Source organism: Phoca vitulina, unplaced genomic scaffold (genome assembly GCF_004348235.1).
Source record: "Phoca vitulina isolate PV1807 unplaced genomic scaffold, GSC_HSeal_1.0 scaffold26, whole genome shotgun sequence".
NCBI lineage: Eukaryota > Metazoa > Chordata > Mammalia > Carnivora > Phocidae > Phoca > Phoca vitulina.
In genome coordinates, this window is record NW_022589729.1 from 17,941,362 (window position 1) to 17,959,091 (window position 17,730).

General features: G+C 37.1%; 1 protein-coding gene across 1 annotated transcript in view; it reads left to right on the top strand.

Moving 5' to 3' along the window:
• Positions 1–8,018: 8,018 nt before the first annotated feature.
• The window catches only part of CFH (complement factor H), a 92,541-nt gene continuing 82,829 nt past the window's right edge, over positions 8,019–17,730 (top strand). The window contains exons 1-3 of the mRNA XM_032422071.1: positions 8,019–8,112; positions 9,550–9,771; positions 10,105–10,210. Coding sequence (XP_032277962.1) covers positions 8,019–8,112; positions 9,550–9,771; positions 10,105–10,210 — 422 coding nt within the window. The remainder of the gene's footprint in view (positions 8,113–9,549; positions 9,772–10,104; positions 10,211–17,730) is intronic.

A 17,730-nucleotide genomic window follows, 5' to 3' on the forward strand; every position in this document is an offset into this window, starting at 1 on the left:
TTTTCCCTCCCTTCCCCTATGGTCCTCTGCACTATTTCTTATATTCTACCTATGAGTGAAACCATATGATAATTGTCTTCCTCTGATTGACTTATTTCATTTAGTGTAATACCCTCCAGTTCCATCCAGGTCTATGTAAATGTTAGGTATTCATCCTTTCTGATGGCTGAGTAATATTCCATTGTATATATGAACCACATCTTCTTTATCCATTCATCTGTTGAAGGACATCTCAGCTCCTTCCACAGTTAGGCTATTGTGGACATTGCTGCTATGAACATTGAGGTGCATGGGCCGCTTCTTTTCACTACATCTGTATCTTTGGGGTAAATACCCAGTAATGCAATTGCCAGGTTGAGGGTAGTTCTCTTTTAAATTTTTGAGGAACCTCCATACTGTTTTTCAGAGTGGCTGTACCACTTTGCATTCCCACCAATAGTGTAAGAGGGTTCCCCTTTCTCCACATCCTCACCAACACACGCTGTTTCCCGTGTTGTTAATTTTAGCCATTTGACAGGTGTGAGGTGATATTTCATTGTGGTTTTGATTTCTATTTCCTTGATGATAAGTGATGTTGAGCGTCTTTTTAGGTGTCTGGTAGCCATCTGTACTTCTTCTTCAGAAAAATGTCTATTCGTGTCTTCTGCCCATTTCTTAACTGGATTGTTTGTTCTTTGAGTGTTGAGTTTGATAAGTTTTTTATATATTTTGGATGCTCACCCTTTATCAGATATGTTATTTGCAAATACCTTTTCCCATTCTAAAGGTTGCCTTTCAGTTCTGTTAATCGTTTTCTTCACTGTGCAGAAGCTTTTTATCTTGATGAAGGCCCAATCCCAATATTTCATATTTTCTTTTGTTTCCCTTGCCTCCAGAGATGTGTCTAGTAAGAAGTTGCTAGGTCAGAGACGTTGCTGCCTGTGTTCTCCTCTAGGATTTTGGTGGTCTCCTGTCTCACATTTAGGTCTCTCATCCATTTTGAATTTATTTTTTGAGTAAGGTGTAAGAAAGTGGTCCAGTTCCATTCTTTTGCATGTGGCTATCCAGTTTTCCCCAACACCATTTGTTGAAGAGACTGTCTTTTTTCCACTGAATATTCTTTTCTGCTTTGTCAAAGATTAGTTGACCTTATAGTTGTGGGTCCATTTCTGGGTTTTCTATTTTGTTCTATTGATTGATCTATGTATCTGTTTTTGTACGAGTACTAAACTGTATGGATGACTACAGGTTTGTAATATAGCTTGAAGTCCAGAATCATGATGCCTCCAGCTTTGCTTTTCTTTTTCAACATTCCTTTGGCTTTTTGGGGTCTTTTGTGATTCCATACAAATTTTAGGATAGGTTGTTCTAGCTCTGTGAAAAATGCTGGTGGCATTTTGATAGGGATTGCATTAAGTGTGTACATTGCTTTGGTAGTATAGACATCTTAACAGTATTTGTTTTTCCAATCCATGAGCATGGAAAGTTTTTTCCAATTTTTTGTGTCATCTTCAGGTTCTTTCTTCAGCATTCTATAGTTTTCAGAGTACACATCTTTTACCTCTTTGGTTGGGTTTATTCTTAGGTATCAGATGGGTTTTGGTGCAGTTATAAATGGGATCGATTCTTTGATTTCTCTTTCTGCTACTTGATTATTGGTGTATTGAAATGCAAGAGATTTCTGTATGTTGATTTTGTATCCTGCAACTTTGCTGAATCATGTATCATTTCTAGCAATTTTTTAGTGGAGTCTTAAGGGTTTTCTACATAGAGTACCATGTCATCTGCAAACAGTGAAAGTTTGACTTCTTCCTTCCCAATTTGGATGCCTTTTATTACTTTTTGTTGTCTGATTGCTGAGGCTAGGACTTCTAGTACTATGTTGAATAACAATGGTGAGAGTGGACATCCCTGTCTTGTTCCTAGTGGTAGAAGAAAAGCTCTCAGTTTTTCCCCATTGAGAATTATATTACCTGTGTGTTTTTCATATGCAGCCTTTATGATGTGGAGATACATCCTCTCTATCCCTACTTTGTTGAGGGTTTTTATCAAGAATGGATACTGTACTTTGTCAAATGCTTATTCTTAGAACAAATGCCAAAACTGAGGAATTCATCCCAAAAGAAAGAATAAGAAAAGGTCACAGGGGAGGGGAACCTTCTCCCTTGTCCCTGGAAAGGGGAGTTCGTGCCCACTGCTGTCTGGGAAGCCCTCGCAAAAGGGGACAATCTCCCCTCATGTGTCCCAGGTGTCCCTCAGACCCCTGCCTCCACCCTGACTGTGTCTGGCCCATCGGCCTGCCCAGCAGCACAGTGCACCTGTGTTCTATCCCAGGCAGGCCAGCTGAGTTTTAAAACTCAAAACTTTAGGGACCTGGCATGGTGCAGACCAGTGCTGGTCCTCTGCAGGAGGGTCCCACCACACAGGTTTGTCCCAGAAGGGCAGTCGCACCAAAGCGCAAGGGCATGGAGTTTGGAGCAAAGTGCATCAAAGAACCGGTGTTTGGGTTAGCTGCCCTCAGCAGGTGTCTCTGGTAATGGTGCCTGTCAGCTCTTTTTTCCCCCGGAGAGGCAATGCCGTCTCTCCCAGATGTGCGTCAAGAAGAGGGAACTGTCTCTCCCAGGACATCCCCGGGGATCCTCAGATTGCATCTTCTGCCCCCGGGCTATCTGCCCTCCTTCTCCACAGCAACACTGCAGCACCTTTCAGGGCTCCATACTGGCCATGCTGCAGACTTCTAGAACTCTAGTCTTTGGGCCCACTGGTTGTAAAAACACAAAAATCAGCTCCTCTCATTTTCCCAGTCAATGTCTTTGGGGAAGTGATTTCCTTGTGCAATCCCCTGTGCGCTCTCTCTCATTCCCTCTCTCTTTCTCTTGCCTCTCTCCATGACCAGGGCTCCCCTCCACAGCACCTGTGATCCATTTCTTCCCTAAATCACGTCTCCGCACCTCCTACCTTCCACGATGTAGCCCCTTCTCTCCCTCTAGTGGTACAGTTTGTTCTATCAGTCCTCAGATCGATTTTATGGGTGTTCAGAATGATTTGATATTTATCTAGCTGTGTTTAAGGGATTAGGCAAGCCTAGGGTCCTCCTACCATCCTCCCGTCTTAGCTCTTCCTGTAGTCATTCTAATATCAAGGATATTTATACCTAAATTAAGCAGCAGGCAGTATTAAAAATATTATCAATTAAAATCAGTAGGCATGAGCTTCATAGTAACATACTGTGATCTCTTTATATGTCATTTAGTTAATTTTTTGCAAAATAAGAATCATAATCTATATGCAGATTCTGTTACTTTAATACATTTATCGTGAGATATAATATGTACAAATAAAATATGAATGTACTGTATTACAAATATAATAAATCACCCATGTCAACAAGTAAAACTTTCCCAGCATCCCAGAAAATCCCAGTGGGTTTCTCTTATGTCAATACCCCTACCTTTCCTCTAGAAGAAGACGTTATCTTAATATTTCTGGTAATTACATTTTTGCTCTTCCTTAATAACTTCACAGCCTATGTACACATCCCTAATATCTATGTTTGTTCTTGAATTTTATATAGCTGAAATCATCCTATAATATCAATGTACCTATGTGTCTTTCTGCGTCATGTGATTATTATTTTATCTTTTCATGTCATTTTGTAGCATTGGTGTACTATTCCATTGCACAAATATACCACAATTTTTTACCCAGTCAACTACTGATAGATATTGTGAAGTTGTTTCCATTTTTGGCTATTAAAAAATCCTATGCTATAAATATTACCACACAAGAAACCTGGTTCACATGTGTGTTAGTTTCTCAGTGACCTATTTCTAGGAGTAAAACTGCTAAGTAATAAGTAATGCATATTTTCAACTCACTACAAGTTGCTAAACTCTTTCCTATTGTGGTGGTTCCCATTTTCCTTTGGAGCAGAAGTTCCTAATGCTCCACATTCTTTCCAAATAGTGGGATTTTTAGACTTTCTAAATTTTTACCAATGTCATGTTATTTTATTGATGGTTTATTATGGTTTTCATTTTCATTTCCAGTTTGAGTAATTTTCCATCAGTTTATTGATCACTTGCATTTTCTCGTTAGAGAAATATTTGTTTAGATTCTTCAAGATTATCCTTTCTTGTCACTAGCTTTTTCAGGTATTAATAGCAAAGTTGTTTCTCCTTGCATGTTTTGCAGAAGTGGCTGGTGAAGCCAACTAGTTCTACAAACCGAGGCTAGAGGGGTTTTTAACATATTTTTGTTATCGGGCTGTTGAGGTTTGTTTTGTTTTGTTCTAAAGATTTTATTTTTTAAGTAATCTCTACATACAATGTAGGGCTCCAAATCACAACCCCAAGATCAAGAGTCATATGCTCTACCAACTGAACCAGCCAGGCACCCCAGGACTCTTGAGGTTTTTAAAATCTCCTGGCAATAGCGAGATCCTGCCTCCTGAATCATTGCTGCATCTACCCATTAAGGAGAAGGGCTGAAAATTTCTCCAGAGCCAGATAGCTTCCTGCACTACCTGAAGTCACAATGCAGGGCTTTAAGGACAGGGCTCCCAGATGTAAAGTCTAGGAATTCTGCGTCAGTATCAGCCCACAAATTTTGATATATAGCATATTTTCATTATTGTTTAGTTCAAGTTGTATTCTAATATGTATTGTGATTTCTTCTTAACCCATGAGTGATTTAGAAGTGTTACTTAACTTCAAAACTTTTGAGATTTTTCCAGTTATTTTCTGTTAACAATGTGTAGTGGTCAAGGTGTATACTTAGAGTGATTTTCAATCTTTTGAAATTTGTTGAGCCTTGCTTATAGTCGATTTTGGTGAATATTCCATGTGTAATTGGAATGAATCTGTAGCTGCGGCTGCTGAAGGTTCCATTCTATGACAATAAAAAAGGTCGATTTGGTTAAAAATGTTCATATATTTGGGGCGCCTGGGTGGCTTAGTTGGTTAAGCATCTGACTCTTGATTTCAGCTCAGCTCATGATCTCAGGGTGATGAGATCGAGCTCCATGTTGGGTTCCCTGCTGAGCGTGCAGCTTGCTTAGGATTCTTGCTTAGGATTCTTTCTCCCTGTCTCCTCCTCCCTCCACTTGCTATCCCTCTCTCTCTCTCTCTTAAAAAAAAAATAATGTTCATATATTCTATATCCTTATTTGTCTATCTGCTTTTCTATCAAATACTTGGAGAAGTGTATTTAAATCTCAAGCTATGAGGATGGATTTGTTTACTTCTTTTACTTCTGTTATATCTTGAAGACATATTATTAGGTTTATGTACAGTGGTATGCTGACAAATGTATAACAATCAACTATTTAAAAAAAAAAAAAAGGAAAAGACCCAGCCACCCCATCCCTCCCACCCCACCCCCCACTCCAGCAACCCTCAGTTTGTTTCCTGAGATTAAGAATTCCTCGTATCAGTGAGGTCATATGATACATGTCTTTCTCTGATTGACTTATTTCGCTCAGCATAACACCCTCCAGTTCCATCCACGTCATTGCAAATGGCAAGATCTCATTCCTTTTGATGGCTGCATAATATTCCATTGTATATATATACCACATCGGAGGGGGAGATGAACCACGAGAGATGATGGACTCTGAAAAACAAACTGAGGGTTCTAGAGGGGAGGGGGGGTGGGAGGATGGGTTAGCCTGGTGATGGGTATTAAAGAGGGCACGTTCTGCATGGAGTGCTTGGTGTTATGCACAAACAATGAATCATGGAACACTACATCAAAAACTAATGATGTAATGTATGGTGATTAACATAACAATAAAAAATTTTTTTAATTGAAAAAAAGGAAAAGAAAGAGTCTTGATTTGTAGAATTTACCAATACCCATGGTGTAAATACTCATGATATGGTCAATTTTAAGTTACCAATGTGACATCACTGAATACTGTATTGGGAAGAGATGTTTATAATTATCTCCTGTGAGTTGGTATGAGCCCACTCCAGCAATCATTCTAAATGTTCATGCACATTTAGAATTATTACATCTTTCTGTTCAAGTAGTTCTTTTATTGTTGTGAAATGGTCCTCTTTTATCTAGCAATACTTTCTGCCTTAAATTATTATTTGCCTGATATTAATATATTAACCCTATCCTTTTTGGCTAATATTTTCATATTGTATTAGTTTTCATTATTTACTTTCAACTTATCTGTCCCATTTTTTAAAGATTTATTTATTTATTTGAGAGAGAGAGCCCGAGCAGGGGAAGGGGCAGAGGGAGAGAATATCTAAGCAGACTTCTGCTGAGCAGGAAGCCCAGCAGGGAGTTCAATCCCAGGAGCTATGAGATCAGGTCCTGAGCTGAATCCAAGAGTCAGACGCTTAACAGACTGAGCCACCCAGGCACCCGGGTCCCATTTTATCAAAAGTAATCAGCATATAGTTCAATTTTATTTTCTGTTTTTCTCCAATCAGTGTTTATACTTTAATTGGAGTGGTGAATCCATTTACATTTATTGTAATTACTGATCCAGTTAAGCTCAAGTCTAACATATTGCTGTTTATTTTTTGTGTCATCTCTTCTTTGTTCTTTTATTCCTCCTTTCCTGCCTTTTCAAAATATTAATCAAATATTCTTTACTACCTCACTATATCATTTCTATTAGTTATATATCTCCTAATATTAATGTTTTATAATAAGCATACTCAAATTATTACAGTCTACCCTTAATCAATACTTTCACTACATTCTAAACTATGTAAACATTAAAACAGTTTAATTTCATTTGTTATCTCTTGACATTTTTGTTATTATTTTTACATATTATACTCCTGAATTTTTTGCAAACACTATAAGACATTGTTATTGATTTCAAATCAAGTCTTTTTAAAATGTTGTTAAAATATACGTAGCACATTATTTATTATTTTTCAGTAGTCCTTTTATTAACCCATGTATTTATTTTCTTCAGTTCTGTTCATTTAAGATTACCCTTTCTTGTTTATATATGGAATCATTTTCCTTCAGCCTAGAGAGCTTTAGTGGGGTTTTTCTTAGTGTCAGTCTGCTATTGTTGAATTCTCTCTGTTTTTGGATTGTTTGAGAATGTGTTTGTATTCTCCTTCATTTTGCAGTATGTTTTCCCTGGGTTCAGAGTTCTCTTGCCATTTATTTTCCAGCACTTTAGAAATGCCGGCACCTTGTTTTCATGCCTGAGTTGTTACTCTTACAAACATAGTGTTATTTTTATTCTCCTAAAAGAAATGTGTGTTCATTTCTCTGTCTGCTTTTAAGATTTTGCCTTTATCTTTTGTTTTCAGCAAAGCCTCAGTATAGTTTTTCTTTGTATTTACCCTTTTGGTTTGTTGTGGTTTTTTTGTTTTGTTTTGTTTTTCTTGTTTTGTTTTGTTTTTTGAGCTTTTGAATCTGAGAGTTGATTTTTTTCATCAATTTTGTAAACCTTTGAGCTATTCTTTCTTCAAATATTTCTGTCTTTTCTCTTCTCTAGTTTTGGAATTTTATTTAGACATACACATATCACTTGACTCTGCTCCACACATTTCTTGTACTCTCTTTTATTTGTTATTGGTGTTTTCTACAGTTTTCCTATATTCAACTTGGATATTTCTACACCAATATTCTTCAGATTTGTGTTCTGCTATCTCCGTTTGGCTGTTAAGACCATCCAATGCATCCTTATTTTGGATATTTATTTTGTAATTTTATATAACACGATTATTTTTATAGCATCAGTTTTCTTTTGAATATCTTTGTCTTTTTACTCATTTTATCTATTATTTTCCTGTATTTCCTTTAACATACTTAAAGCAGCTATTTTAAAGAAACTTGACACTAATTCCGACATCTGGATCTGACTGTCTGCTTCTATGAGCCATTTATTTTTGCTTCATTTCTTGATCACATTTTTTGCTTCTTTATGTGTCTTTTAATTTTTTATCCAAAGCCATACATCTCACATGAAATAAATGTAATAATAATGTTTATATTATTTACCTCCCATTGACAAGTGTTTGCTCTTTCTTGATCTAATCAAGAAGCGAACTCCGATGGGTCTGAGTTGCACTTCTATTTTGAGTCAGTCCACTTCTGGTTTCAAAAGTCTCAAGGTAAAGACCTTCTTGGCTTTTTATCAAGTACCTGGTTGGTCTCTTCTTCCTCCATCCTAGAGCACTCTGAGAGATTTATCCTGCTTTTCTGATGTTTTGACCTCTGCTCTTAAATCTCACCCTGAGTGACTCAAATGTGTCAACTGTCTTGATGAGGATACAATTGTGTATTTGAAGCAAGATCCTTTTCTTATTGGGACTTTTTCTATGAGACTATAGGAATTTTCACTCCACTCTTAAGAAATTACTTAGGCTCCGGCAGAGCACACTCATTCTGCGGGGATTCAGAATTTTTCATGTTAGACATGCCTCCAAAAGCTTGTCTCATTTTTCTTTTCCTCGTCGCATTCCTCCATTCAGGCAAAGCCTGATCTTCAATCCATACCCAGAGTTGGCAAACATGACCAGATAAGAAATGGCCAAAAACTATATATTTGCATAAAACAGGCCCTTCCCACTTTGGTTTAGTTTATTTAATCCTTTTTCTTCTCACAGTTTCCAGTTCCTTTCAACACACACACACACACACACACACGAGTTTGTTGTTGTTTTTCCAATTTGCAGTAGGAATGTTGTTCTGTTCCATCCTATTCCATCGTATTTGGAATGTTCCCATTCAAGTTTGTATCATCTTGCCATGCTTTAGTTTTCTAAATAGAATTTATCTACCTGTAATGCATATGATACATCTATTTAATTACTTATTTAATAACTAACTTCCCTAGTAGAACGGAAATACTTGAGAACAGGTACTTTGTCTCTTTTAAAATTTGTTGTTTTTTCTTTAAAACTTAGAATAGTGCCCAGTAAGTATTTTCCAAATCAATGAATGAATAGTAGAATGCGGTGCAGCAGTTAAGAATAATATATATAATATCTCCCCCATACTCCCTGCCTAAGAGGTCAGAGATAGCAAATGTTCCCTTATTTTCATTTTAAAACTTTCCATTTGTACATAAATTCCAGCTGGCAGATATTATCAATAATCTCACCTTTGATGACTTTTGTGTGGGCTGTACTTGCATTCCCAAAGGATAAGTCACTTTTAGCTTTCTACAGTGGCTGTCTCTATTGTTCCATAATCTTCATGAAGTGGCATGCACTTGCAGCTTCTCAATTTATTTTTATGTCTAATGTAGTGATAAAATAATAAATAGAATCATTATTTTGATTAAAAAATATAGTAAAGGAGGGAGGGTATGTGCTATGGTGAGTGCTGTGAATTGTGTAATACTGATGAATCACAGACCTGTACCTCTGAAACAAATAATACATTATATGTTAAAATATATATATAGTAAAGGCAAACTATTTCTATGGAAAGCTGTTTTTACAAATTTATGTTGATTCAATTTCTGTAAGGTAAAAAATATATTTTATATATGTTAAGACATACTTTTGGATGGACCTGTAACAGCATAGGTATTTTTAAAAGCAAAAATAACCTAGACATATTGTAAATTTAAATAAGCACTTCAAGCACTTACTTTGTTCTTATTGTTTGTAGATTGCAAAGGACCTCCTCCAAGAAAACAGACTGAAGTTTTGTCTGGTGCCTGGCCTGAACAAACATATCCAGAGGGCACGCAGGCTACATATAAATGCCGACCTGGATTTAGAACTCTTGGAGCTATTATAATGGAATGCAGGAATGGAGAATGGGAGTCTCTTAATCCATTGAGGATATGTCAGGGTAAATAATTCATATATTTGTGAAATTTATGAAAACTTAATTATTAAAATACTGAATGTTTGATGCAATATTAGCTGAATTATATAACTGTTATTTAAATACAAAATCGTATACCATCATTATTCTTAATAAATTGTTGTAATCTTCTAAAATAAAAAAAAAAACCCAACCATACAGATAAGTCTAATTTTAAAATGATAATTGACATTTTTCACTTTTGCACATCTTCAATTATGTCCTCTGATATAATATCAAATGTCATTTTCCTTGAACTCCTACATAAAATGTGTTTCTCCATGCTACATAATAATATCATTATTTTTTTCATTTTAGAAAGGCCCTGTGGACATCCTGGAGATACTCCTTTTGGTTCTTTTCATCTTGAAAGAAGAAATGAGTTTGTATATGGTGCAAAGGTTGTTTACACATGTGATGAGGGGTATGTAGTCAATATCAAAAGAGGCTTATAATTGGGGCAGTTATAATTTAGGTATTAAATAGGAACTTTACTAATTAGTATTTTTAAGGTTACTTTATTTTTCTATGAGCATTTTTATAAGTACCATACAAGGAGTCTGAAAAATTAAACTATAATGGAAATGATTATATTTGGATACCAAATTATCTCCTTAACATTGAAAAATTAAAATGATTATAATTACTCTGGTAGAGTGTAGTTATAGGAGGGCTGGAAAATAGTATACATATAAATAAGGGTTTATTCCAACAAGTCCTGACTACATTCTATTATGTGCAGAGTACATGGGAGTTCAATATGTCAGGGACAGTGGGAATGTTAACAAAATCAGATTACATGGCACCTCTTTTGAAAAAAGCTTATAAAATTTAGGGGAAGCAAATATTTTACACTGACATAATAGTAACCATTCTTTAAGTTTCCATGGTCTGCAAATTATTCTTATCACATGAACCAAAAATGCTACTATGTTCATAGTCATTGATTCTCTGTTCTCTAACCACCTACTGGATTTCCATGGCTAATCTTAACACTATGATACCTCTTCAGTGTTCTTTATTTCTCTTATTCCCAGCCAGGTCAAAAAATTGTTTTGAAGAAAGTTTCATACATGAGAAAACCAATATCATTACAATTTTATGCTACATAAATATAAATAGGATCAAGAAATTACAAACTGGGGGCTCTTGGGTGGCTTAGTCAGTTAAGAAAGTGTCTGCCTTCGGCTCAGGTCATGATCCCAGGGTCCTGGGATGGAACCCCAAGTCAGGCTCCCTGCTCAGTGTGGAGTCGGCTTCTCCTTCCCTCTCTGCCCCCCCACCCTGCTCTCTCGCTCTCTCTCTCTCTCTCTCTCTCAAATAAATAAATAAATAATCTTTTTAAAAAAAGAAATTACAAATTGATTCTTATTATTCTCTTCTCATTTATTTCTTGATTTGAGGCAATAAAATATAATATTTTAAAGCTTAGGCTTTGGAGTAAGCCTGCATCCCAAAACTCCACAATTCAATAACTGCATTATTTTAATGACTCTTAACTCCCATTTCCTCAATTCTAGAAATACAAACACAACAGGTGCATCATAGGATTGGTGGAAGAAATAAATAAGATATACACTGAAGCCCTTTGAAGAGTTCCTAAGATATTGACACCCATAAGTCTTAGTTCTTATGAATTCAGGCTCGCTTTGGCCACTACCTGAGGGAGATATTTCAAAGACATTTTTAGCCCAACTTTCAATTATTACTGATGACTTTAATTACACATGACCAAATAGATGAAGACCATCTGGGCCTACCCTTTCCAACTGCCTCATTCCTCACCTCTGAAATATCTCTTTCAATCCAGGCTAGTCTGGCCCCTGTAGGTTCCACATTTGACCTGGCAAAAGGGATCAAAACTCGGGACACCTGGGTGGCTCAGTCAGTTAAGCATCTGCCTTCGGCTCAAGTTATGATCCCAGGGTCCTGGGATTGAGTTCCGCATCAGGCTCCCTGCTCAGCAAGGAGCCTGCTTCCCCTCTGCCTGCCGCACCCTCTGCTTGTACTCTTGCACTCTCTCTCTCTCTCTGGTAAATAAATAAATAAAATCATCAAAAAAAGGGGGGGGGATCAAAACTCATAGACTCCTTCTACTAGATTCCCTAAATCTCTTTTTTTTATTATTATGTTATGTTAATAACCATACAATACATCATTAGTTTTTGATGTAGTGTTCCATGATTCATTTTTTGCGTATAACACCCAGTGCTCCATGCAGAACGTGCCCTCCCTAACACCCATCATCAGGCCAACCCATCCTCCCAACCCCTCCCCTCTAGAACCCTCAGCTTGTTTTTCAGAGTCCATCATCTCTCATGGTACATCTCCCCCTCCGATTTCTCCCCCTTCATTCTTCCCCTCCCGCTGTCTTCTTCTTCTTTATTTTTAACATATAATGTATTATTTGTTTCAGAGGTACAGATCTGTGATGCAACAGTCTTGCACAATTCACAGCGCTCACCATAGCACATACCCTCTCCAGTGTCCATCACTCAGGCACCCCATCTCTCCCACCCCCCACCACTCCAGGAACCCTCAGTTGGTTTCCTGAGATTAACAATTCCTCATATCAGTGAGGTCATATGATACATGTCTTTCTCTGATTGACTTATTTCGCTCAGCATAACACCCTCCAGTTCCATCCATGTCGTTGCAAATGGCAAGATTTTATTCCTTTTGATGGCTGCATAGTATTCCATTGTGTATATATACCACATCTTCTTTATCCATTCATCTGTCAATGGACTTCTTGGCTCTTTCCACAGTTTGGCTATTGTGGACATTACTGCTGTAAACATCGGGGTGCACGTACCCTTTCAGATCCTTACATTTGTATCTTTGGGGTAAATTCCCAGTAGTGCAATTACTGGGTCGTATGGTAGCTCTATTTTCAACTTTTTGAAGAACTTCCATACTGTTTTCCAGCGTGGCTGCACCAGCTTGCATTCCCACCAACAGTGTAGGAGGGTTCCCCTTTCTCCGCATCCCCGCCAACATCTGTCATTTCCTGACTTGTTAATTTTAGCCATTTTGACTGGTGTGAGGTGATATCTCACTGAGGTTTTGATTTGGATTTCCCTGATGCCGAGTGATGTTGAGCACTTTTTCATGTGTCTGTTGGCCATTTGGATGTCTTCTTTGCAAAAATGTCTGTTCATGTCTTCAGCCCATTTCTTGATTGGATCATTTGTTCTTTGGGTGTTGAGTTTGATAAGTTCTTTATAGATTTTGGATACTAGCCCTTTATCTGATATGTCATTTGCAAATATCTTCTCCCATTCTGTTGGTTGTCTTTTGGTTTTATTGACTGTTTCTTTTGCTGTGCAAAAGCTTTTTATCCTGATGAAGTCCCAATAGTTCATTTTTGCCCTTGCTTCCCTTGCCCTTGGCCATGTTTCTAGGAAGAAGTTGCTGTGCCTGAGGTTGAAGAGGTTGCTGCCTGTGTTCTCCTTTAGGATTTTGATGGACTCCTGTCTCACATTGAAGTCTTTCAACCATTTTAAGTCTATTTTTGTGTGTGGTGTAAGGAAATGGTCCAGTTAAATTCTTCTGCACGTGGCTGTCCAATTTCCCCAACACCATTTGTTGAAGAGACTGTCTTTTTGCCATTGGACATTCTTTCTTGCTTTGCCAAAGATTCGTTGACCATAGAGTTGAGGGTCCATTTCTGGGCTCTCTATTCTGTTCCATTGATCTATGTGTCTGTTTTTGTGCCAGTACCATACTGTCTTTGTGATGACAACTTTGTAATAGAGCTGGAAGATCGGAATTGTGATGCCACCAGCTTTGCTTTTCTTTTTCAACATTCATCTAGCTATTTGGGGTCTTTTCTGGTTCCATACACATTTTAGGATTATTTGTTCCATTTCTTTGAAAAAAGTGGATAGTATTTTGATGGGGATTGCATTGAATGTGTAGATTGCTCTAGGTAGCATTGACATCTTCACAATATTTGTTCTTCCAATCCATGAGCTTGGAACGTTTTTCCATTTCTTTGTGTCTTCCTCAATTTCTTTCATGAGTATTTTATAGTTTTCTGAGTACAGATTCTTTGCCTCTTTGGTTAGATTTATTCCTAGGTATCTTATGGTTTTGGGTGCAATTGTAAATGGGATCGAATCCTTAATTTCTCTTTCTTCTGTCTTGTTGTTGGTGTATAGGAATTCCACTGATTTCTGTGCATTGATTTTATATCCTGCCACTTGACTGAATTCCTGTATGAGTTCTAGCACTTTGGGGGTGGAGTCTTTTGGGTTTTCCACATAAAGTATCATACCATCTGCAAAGAGTGAGAGTTTGACTTCTTCCTTGCCGATTTGGATGCCTTTGATTTTTTTCTTGTCTGATTGCTGAGTCTAGGACTTCTAATACTATGTTGAATAGCAGTGGTGATAGTGGACATCCCTGCCATGTTCCTGACCTTAGGGGGAAAGCTCTCAGTTTTTCCCCATTGAGAATGTTATTCGCTGTGGGTTTTTCATAGATGGCTTTTATGATATTGAGATCTGTGCCCTCTATCCCTATACTCTGAAGAGTTTTGATCAAGAAAGGATGCTGTACTTTGTCAAATGCTTTTTCTGCATCTATTAAGAGGATCATATGATTCTTGTTCTTTCTTTTATTAATGTATTGTATCACATTGATTGATTTGTGGATGTTGAACCAACCTTGCAGCCCAGGATAAATCCTACTTGGTCGTGGTGAATAATCCTTTTAATGTACTGTTGGATCCTATTGGCTAGTATTTTGGTGAGAATTTTTGCATCCATGCTCATCAAGGATATTGGTTTGTAATTCTCCTTTTTGATGGGGTCTTTATCTGGTTTGGGAATCAAGGTAATGGTGGCCTCATAAAACGAGTTTGGAAGTTTTCTTTCCATTTCTATTTTTTGGAACAGTTTTAGAAGGATAGGTATTAATTCTTCTTTAAATGATTGGTAGAATTCCCCTGGGAAGCCATCTGGACCTGGGCTTTTGTTTGTTGGGAGATTTTTGATGACTGCTTCAATTTCCTTAGTGGTTATAGGTCTGTTCAGGTTTTCTATTTCTTCCTGGTTCAGTTTTGGTAGTTGATACATCTCTAGGAATGCATCCATTTCTTCCAGATTATCTAATTTGCTGGCATAGAGTTGCTCATAATATGTTCTTCTAATTGTTTGTATTTCTTTGGTGTTGGTTGTGATGTCTCCTCTTTCATTCATGATTTTGTTGATTTGGATCATTTCTCTTTTCTTTTTGAAAAGTCTGGCCAGGGGTTTATCAATCTTGTTAATTCTTTCGAAGAACCAGCTTCTAGTTTCATTGATCTGTTCTATTGTTCTTTTGGTTTCTCTTTCATTGATTTCTGCTCTGACCTTTATTATTTCTCTTCTCCTGCTGGGTTTAGGCTTTATTTGCTGTTCTTTCTCCAGCTCCTTTAGATGTAGGGTTAGGTTGTGTGTTTGAGACTTTCTTGTTTCTTGAGAAAGGCTTGTATTGCTATATACTTTCCTCTTAGGACTGCCTTTGCTACATCCCAAAGATTTTGAACAGTTGTGTTTTCATTTTCATTGGTTTCCATGAATTTTTTTAATTCTTCTTTATTTTCCTGGTTGACCCATTCATTCTTTAGTAGGATGCTCTTTAGCCTCCATGTATTTGAGTTCTTTCCGACTTTCCTCTTGTGATTGAGTTCTAGTTTCAAAGCATTGTGGTCTGAAAATAAGCAGGGAATGACCCCAATCTTTTGGTACCAGTTGAGACCTGATTTGTGACCTAGGATGTGATCTATTCTGGAGAATGTTCCATGGGCACTAGAGAAGAATGTGTATTCTGTTGCTTTGGGATGGAAAGTTCTGAATATATCTGTGAAATCCATTTGGTCCAGTGTGTCATTTAAAATCTTCATTTCCTGTTGATCTTTTGCTTCGATGATCTGTCCATTTCAGTGAGGGGGGTGTTAAAGTCCCCCACTCTTATTGTATTGTTGTCGATGTGTTTCTTTGCTTTTGTTATTAATTGGCTTATATAATTGGCTGCTCCTATGTTAGGGGTATAGATATTTACAATTGTTAGATCTTCTTGTTGGATAGACCCTTTAAGTAGGATATAGTGTCCTTCCTCATCTCTTATTACAGTCTTTGGTTTAAAATCTAATTTGTCTGATCTAAGGATTGCCACCCCAGCTTTCTTTGGGTATCCATTAGCATGGTAAATGGTTTTCCACCCCTTCACTTTCAATCTGGGGGTGTCTTTGGTCTAAAATGAGTCTCTTGCAGACAGCATATCGATGGGTCTTGTTTTTTAATCCAATCTGATAGCTTGTGTGTTTTGATTGGGGCATTTAGCCCATTTACATTCAGGGTAACTATTGAATGATATGAATTTAGTGCCACTGTATTGCCTGTAAGGTGACTGTTACTGTATATTGTCTGTGTTCCTTTCTGGTCCATGTTGCTTTTAGGCTCTGTCTTTGCTTAGAGGACCCCTTTCAAGATTTCTTGTAGGGCTGGTTTCGTGTTTGCAAATTCCTTTAGTTTTTGTTTGTCCTGGAAGCTTTTTATCTCTCCTTCTATTTTCAATGACAGCCTAGCTGGATACAGTATTCTTGGCTGCATGTTTTTCTCATTTAGTGCTCTGAATGTATCATGCCAGTCCTTTCTGGCCTGCCAGGTCTCTGTGGATAGGTCTGTTACCAATCTAATGTTTCTACCATTGTAGGTTACAGATCTCTTCTCCCGAGCTGCTTTCAGGATTTTCTCTTTGTCTCTGAGACTCGTAAGTTTTACTATTAGATGTCTGGGTGTTGACCTATTTTTATTGATTTTGAGAGGGGTTCTCTGTGCTTCTTGGATTTTGATGCCTGTTTCCTTCCCCAAATTAGGGAAGTTCTCTGCTATAATTTGCTCCAATATATCTTCTGCCCCTCTCTCTCTTTCTTCTTCTTCTGGGATCCCAATTATTCTAATGTTGTTTCGTCTTATGGTATCGCTTATCTCTCGAATTCTGCTCTTGTGATCCAGTAGTTGTTTATCTCTCTTTTTCTCAGCTTCTTGATTTTCCATCATTTGGTCTTCTATATCACTGATTCTCTCTTCTGCCTCACTTATCTTAGCAGTTAGAGCCTCCATTTTTGATTGCACCTCATTATAGCCTTTTTGATTTCAACTTGGTTAGATTTTAGTCTTTTATTTCTCCAGAAAGCATTTCTCTAATAACTTCCAAGCTTTTTTCAAGCCCAGCTAGTATTTTTAAAATCATCATTCTGAACTCTATTCCGACATCATACTAATGTCCGTATTGATTAGGTCTCTGGCAGTCAGTACTGCCTCTTGTTCTTTTTGTTGAGGTAATTTTTTTCATCTTGTCATTTTGTCCAGAGGAGAACAGATGAATGAGAGAACAAAATGCTAACAGGGTAACAATGTCTCCAGAAAATATACACTAAATAAATCAGAAAAGACCTGAATGAAACCGGGGGAAAAGAAAGGGAAAGAAAGAAAAAAATATATATAAAAATAAACAAAAACAAAACAAAATAAAAACAGAATATGATCAAATATGATCAGGCTAGTGCATAGATCAGTGCCACACACTAGATTTTGGGTGTATTTTGGTCTGTTAGAAGAAATTGCCTCCCAAAATTTCAAAGAAATAAAAACTTATATATATACAAAAATAAGGGTTAATACAATGAAGGGATGGAATATGACTGTAAAGATGAAAATTTTAAAATATTTTATAAAAGAAATTGATAAGATAAGAAACTGGTTGAAAAAAGAAATAAGAGGATTTAAAAAAAAGGGGGGGGAGAGAATGTGATCAGGCAGGAGACTAGAACAAAGCCATACACTAGAGATTTGCGGTATATTTTGATCTGTTAGAAGAAACAGTATCTCAAAATTTTAAAGAGAGAACTACTTATATATATACACCAAAAATAAGGGTAACTACTATGAAGGG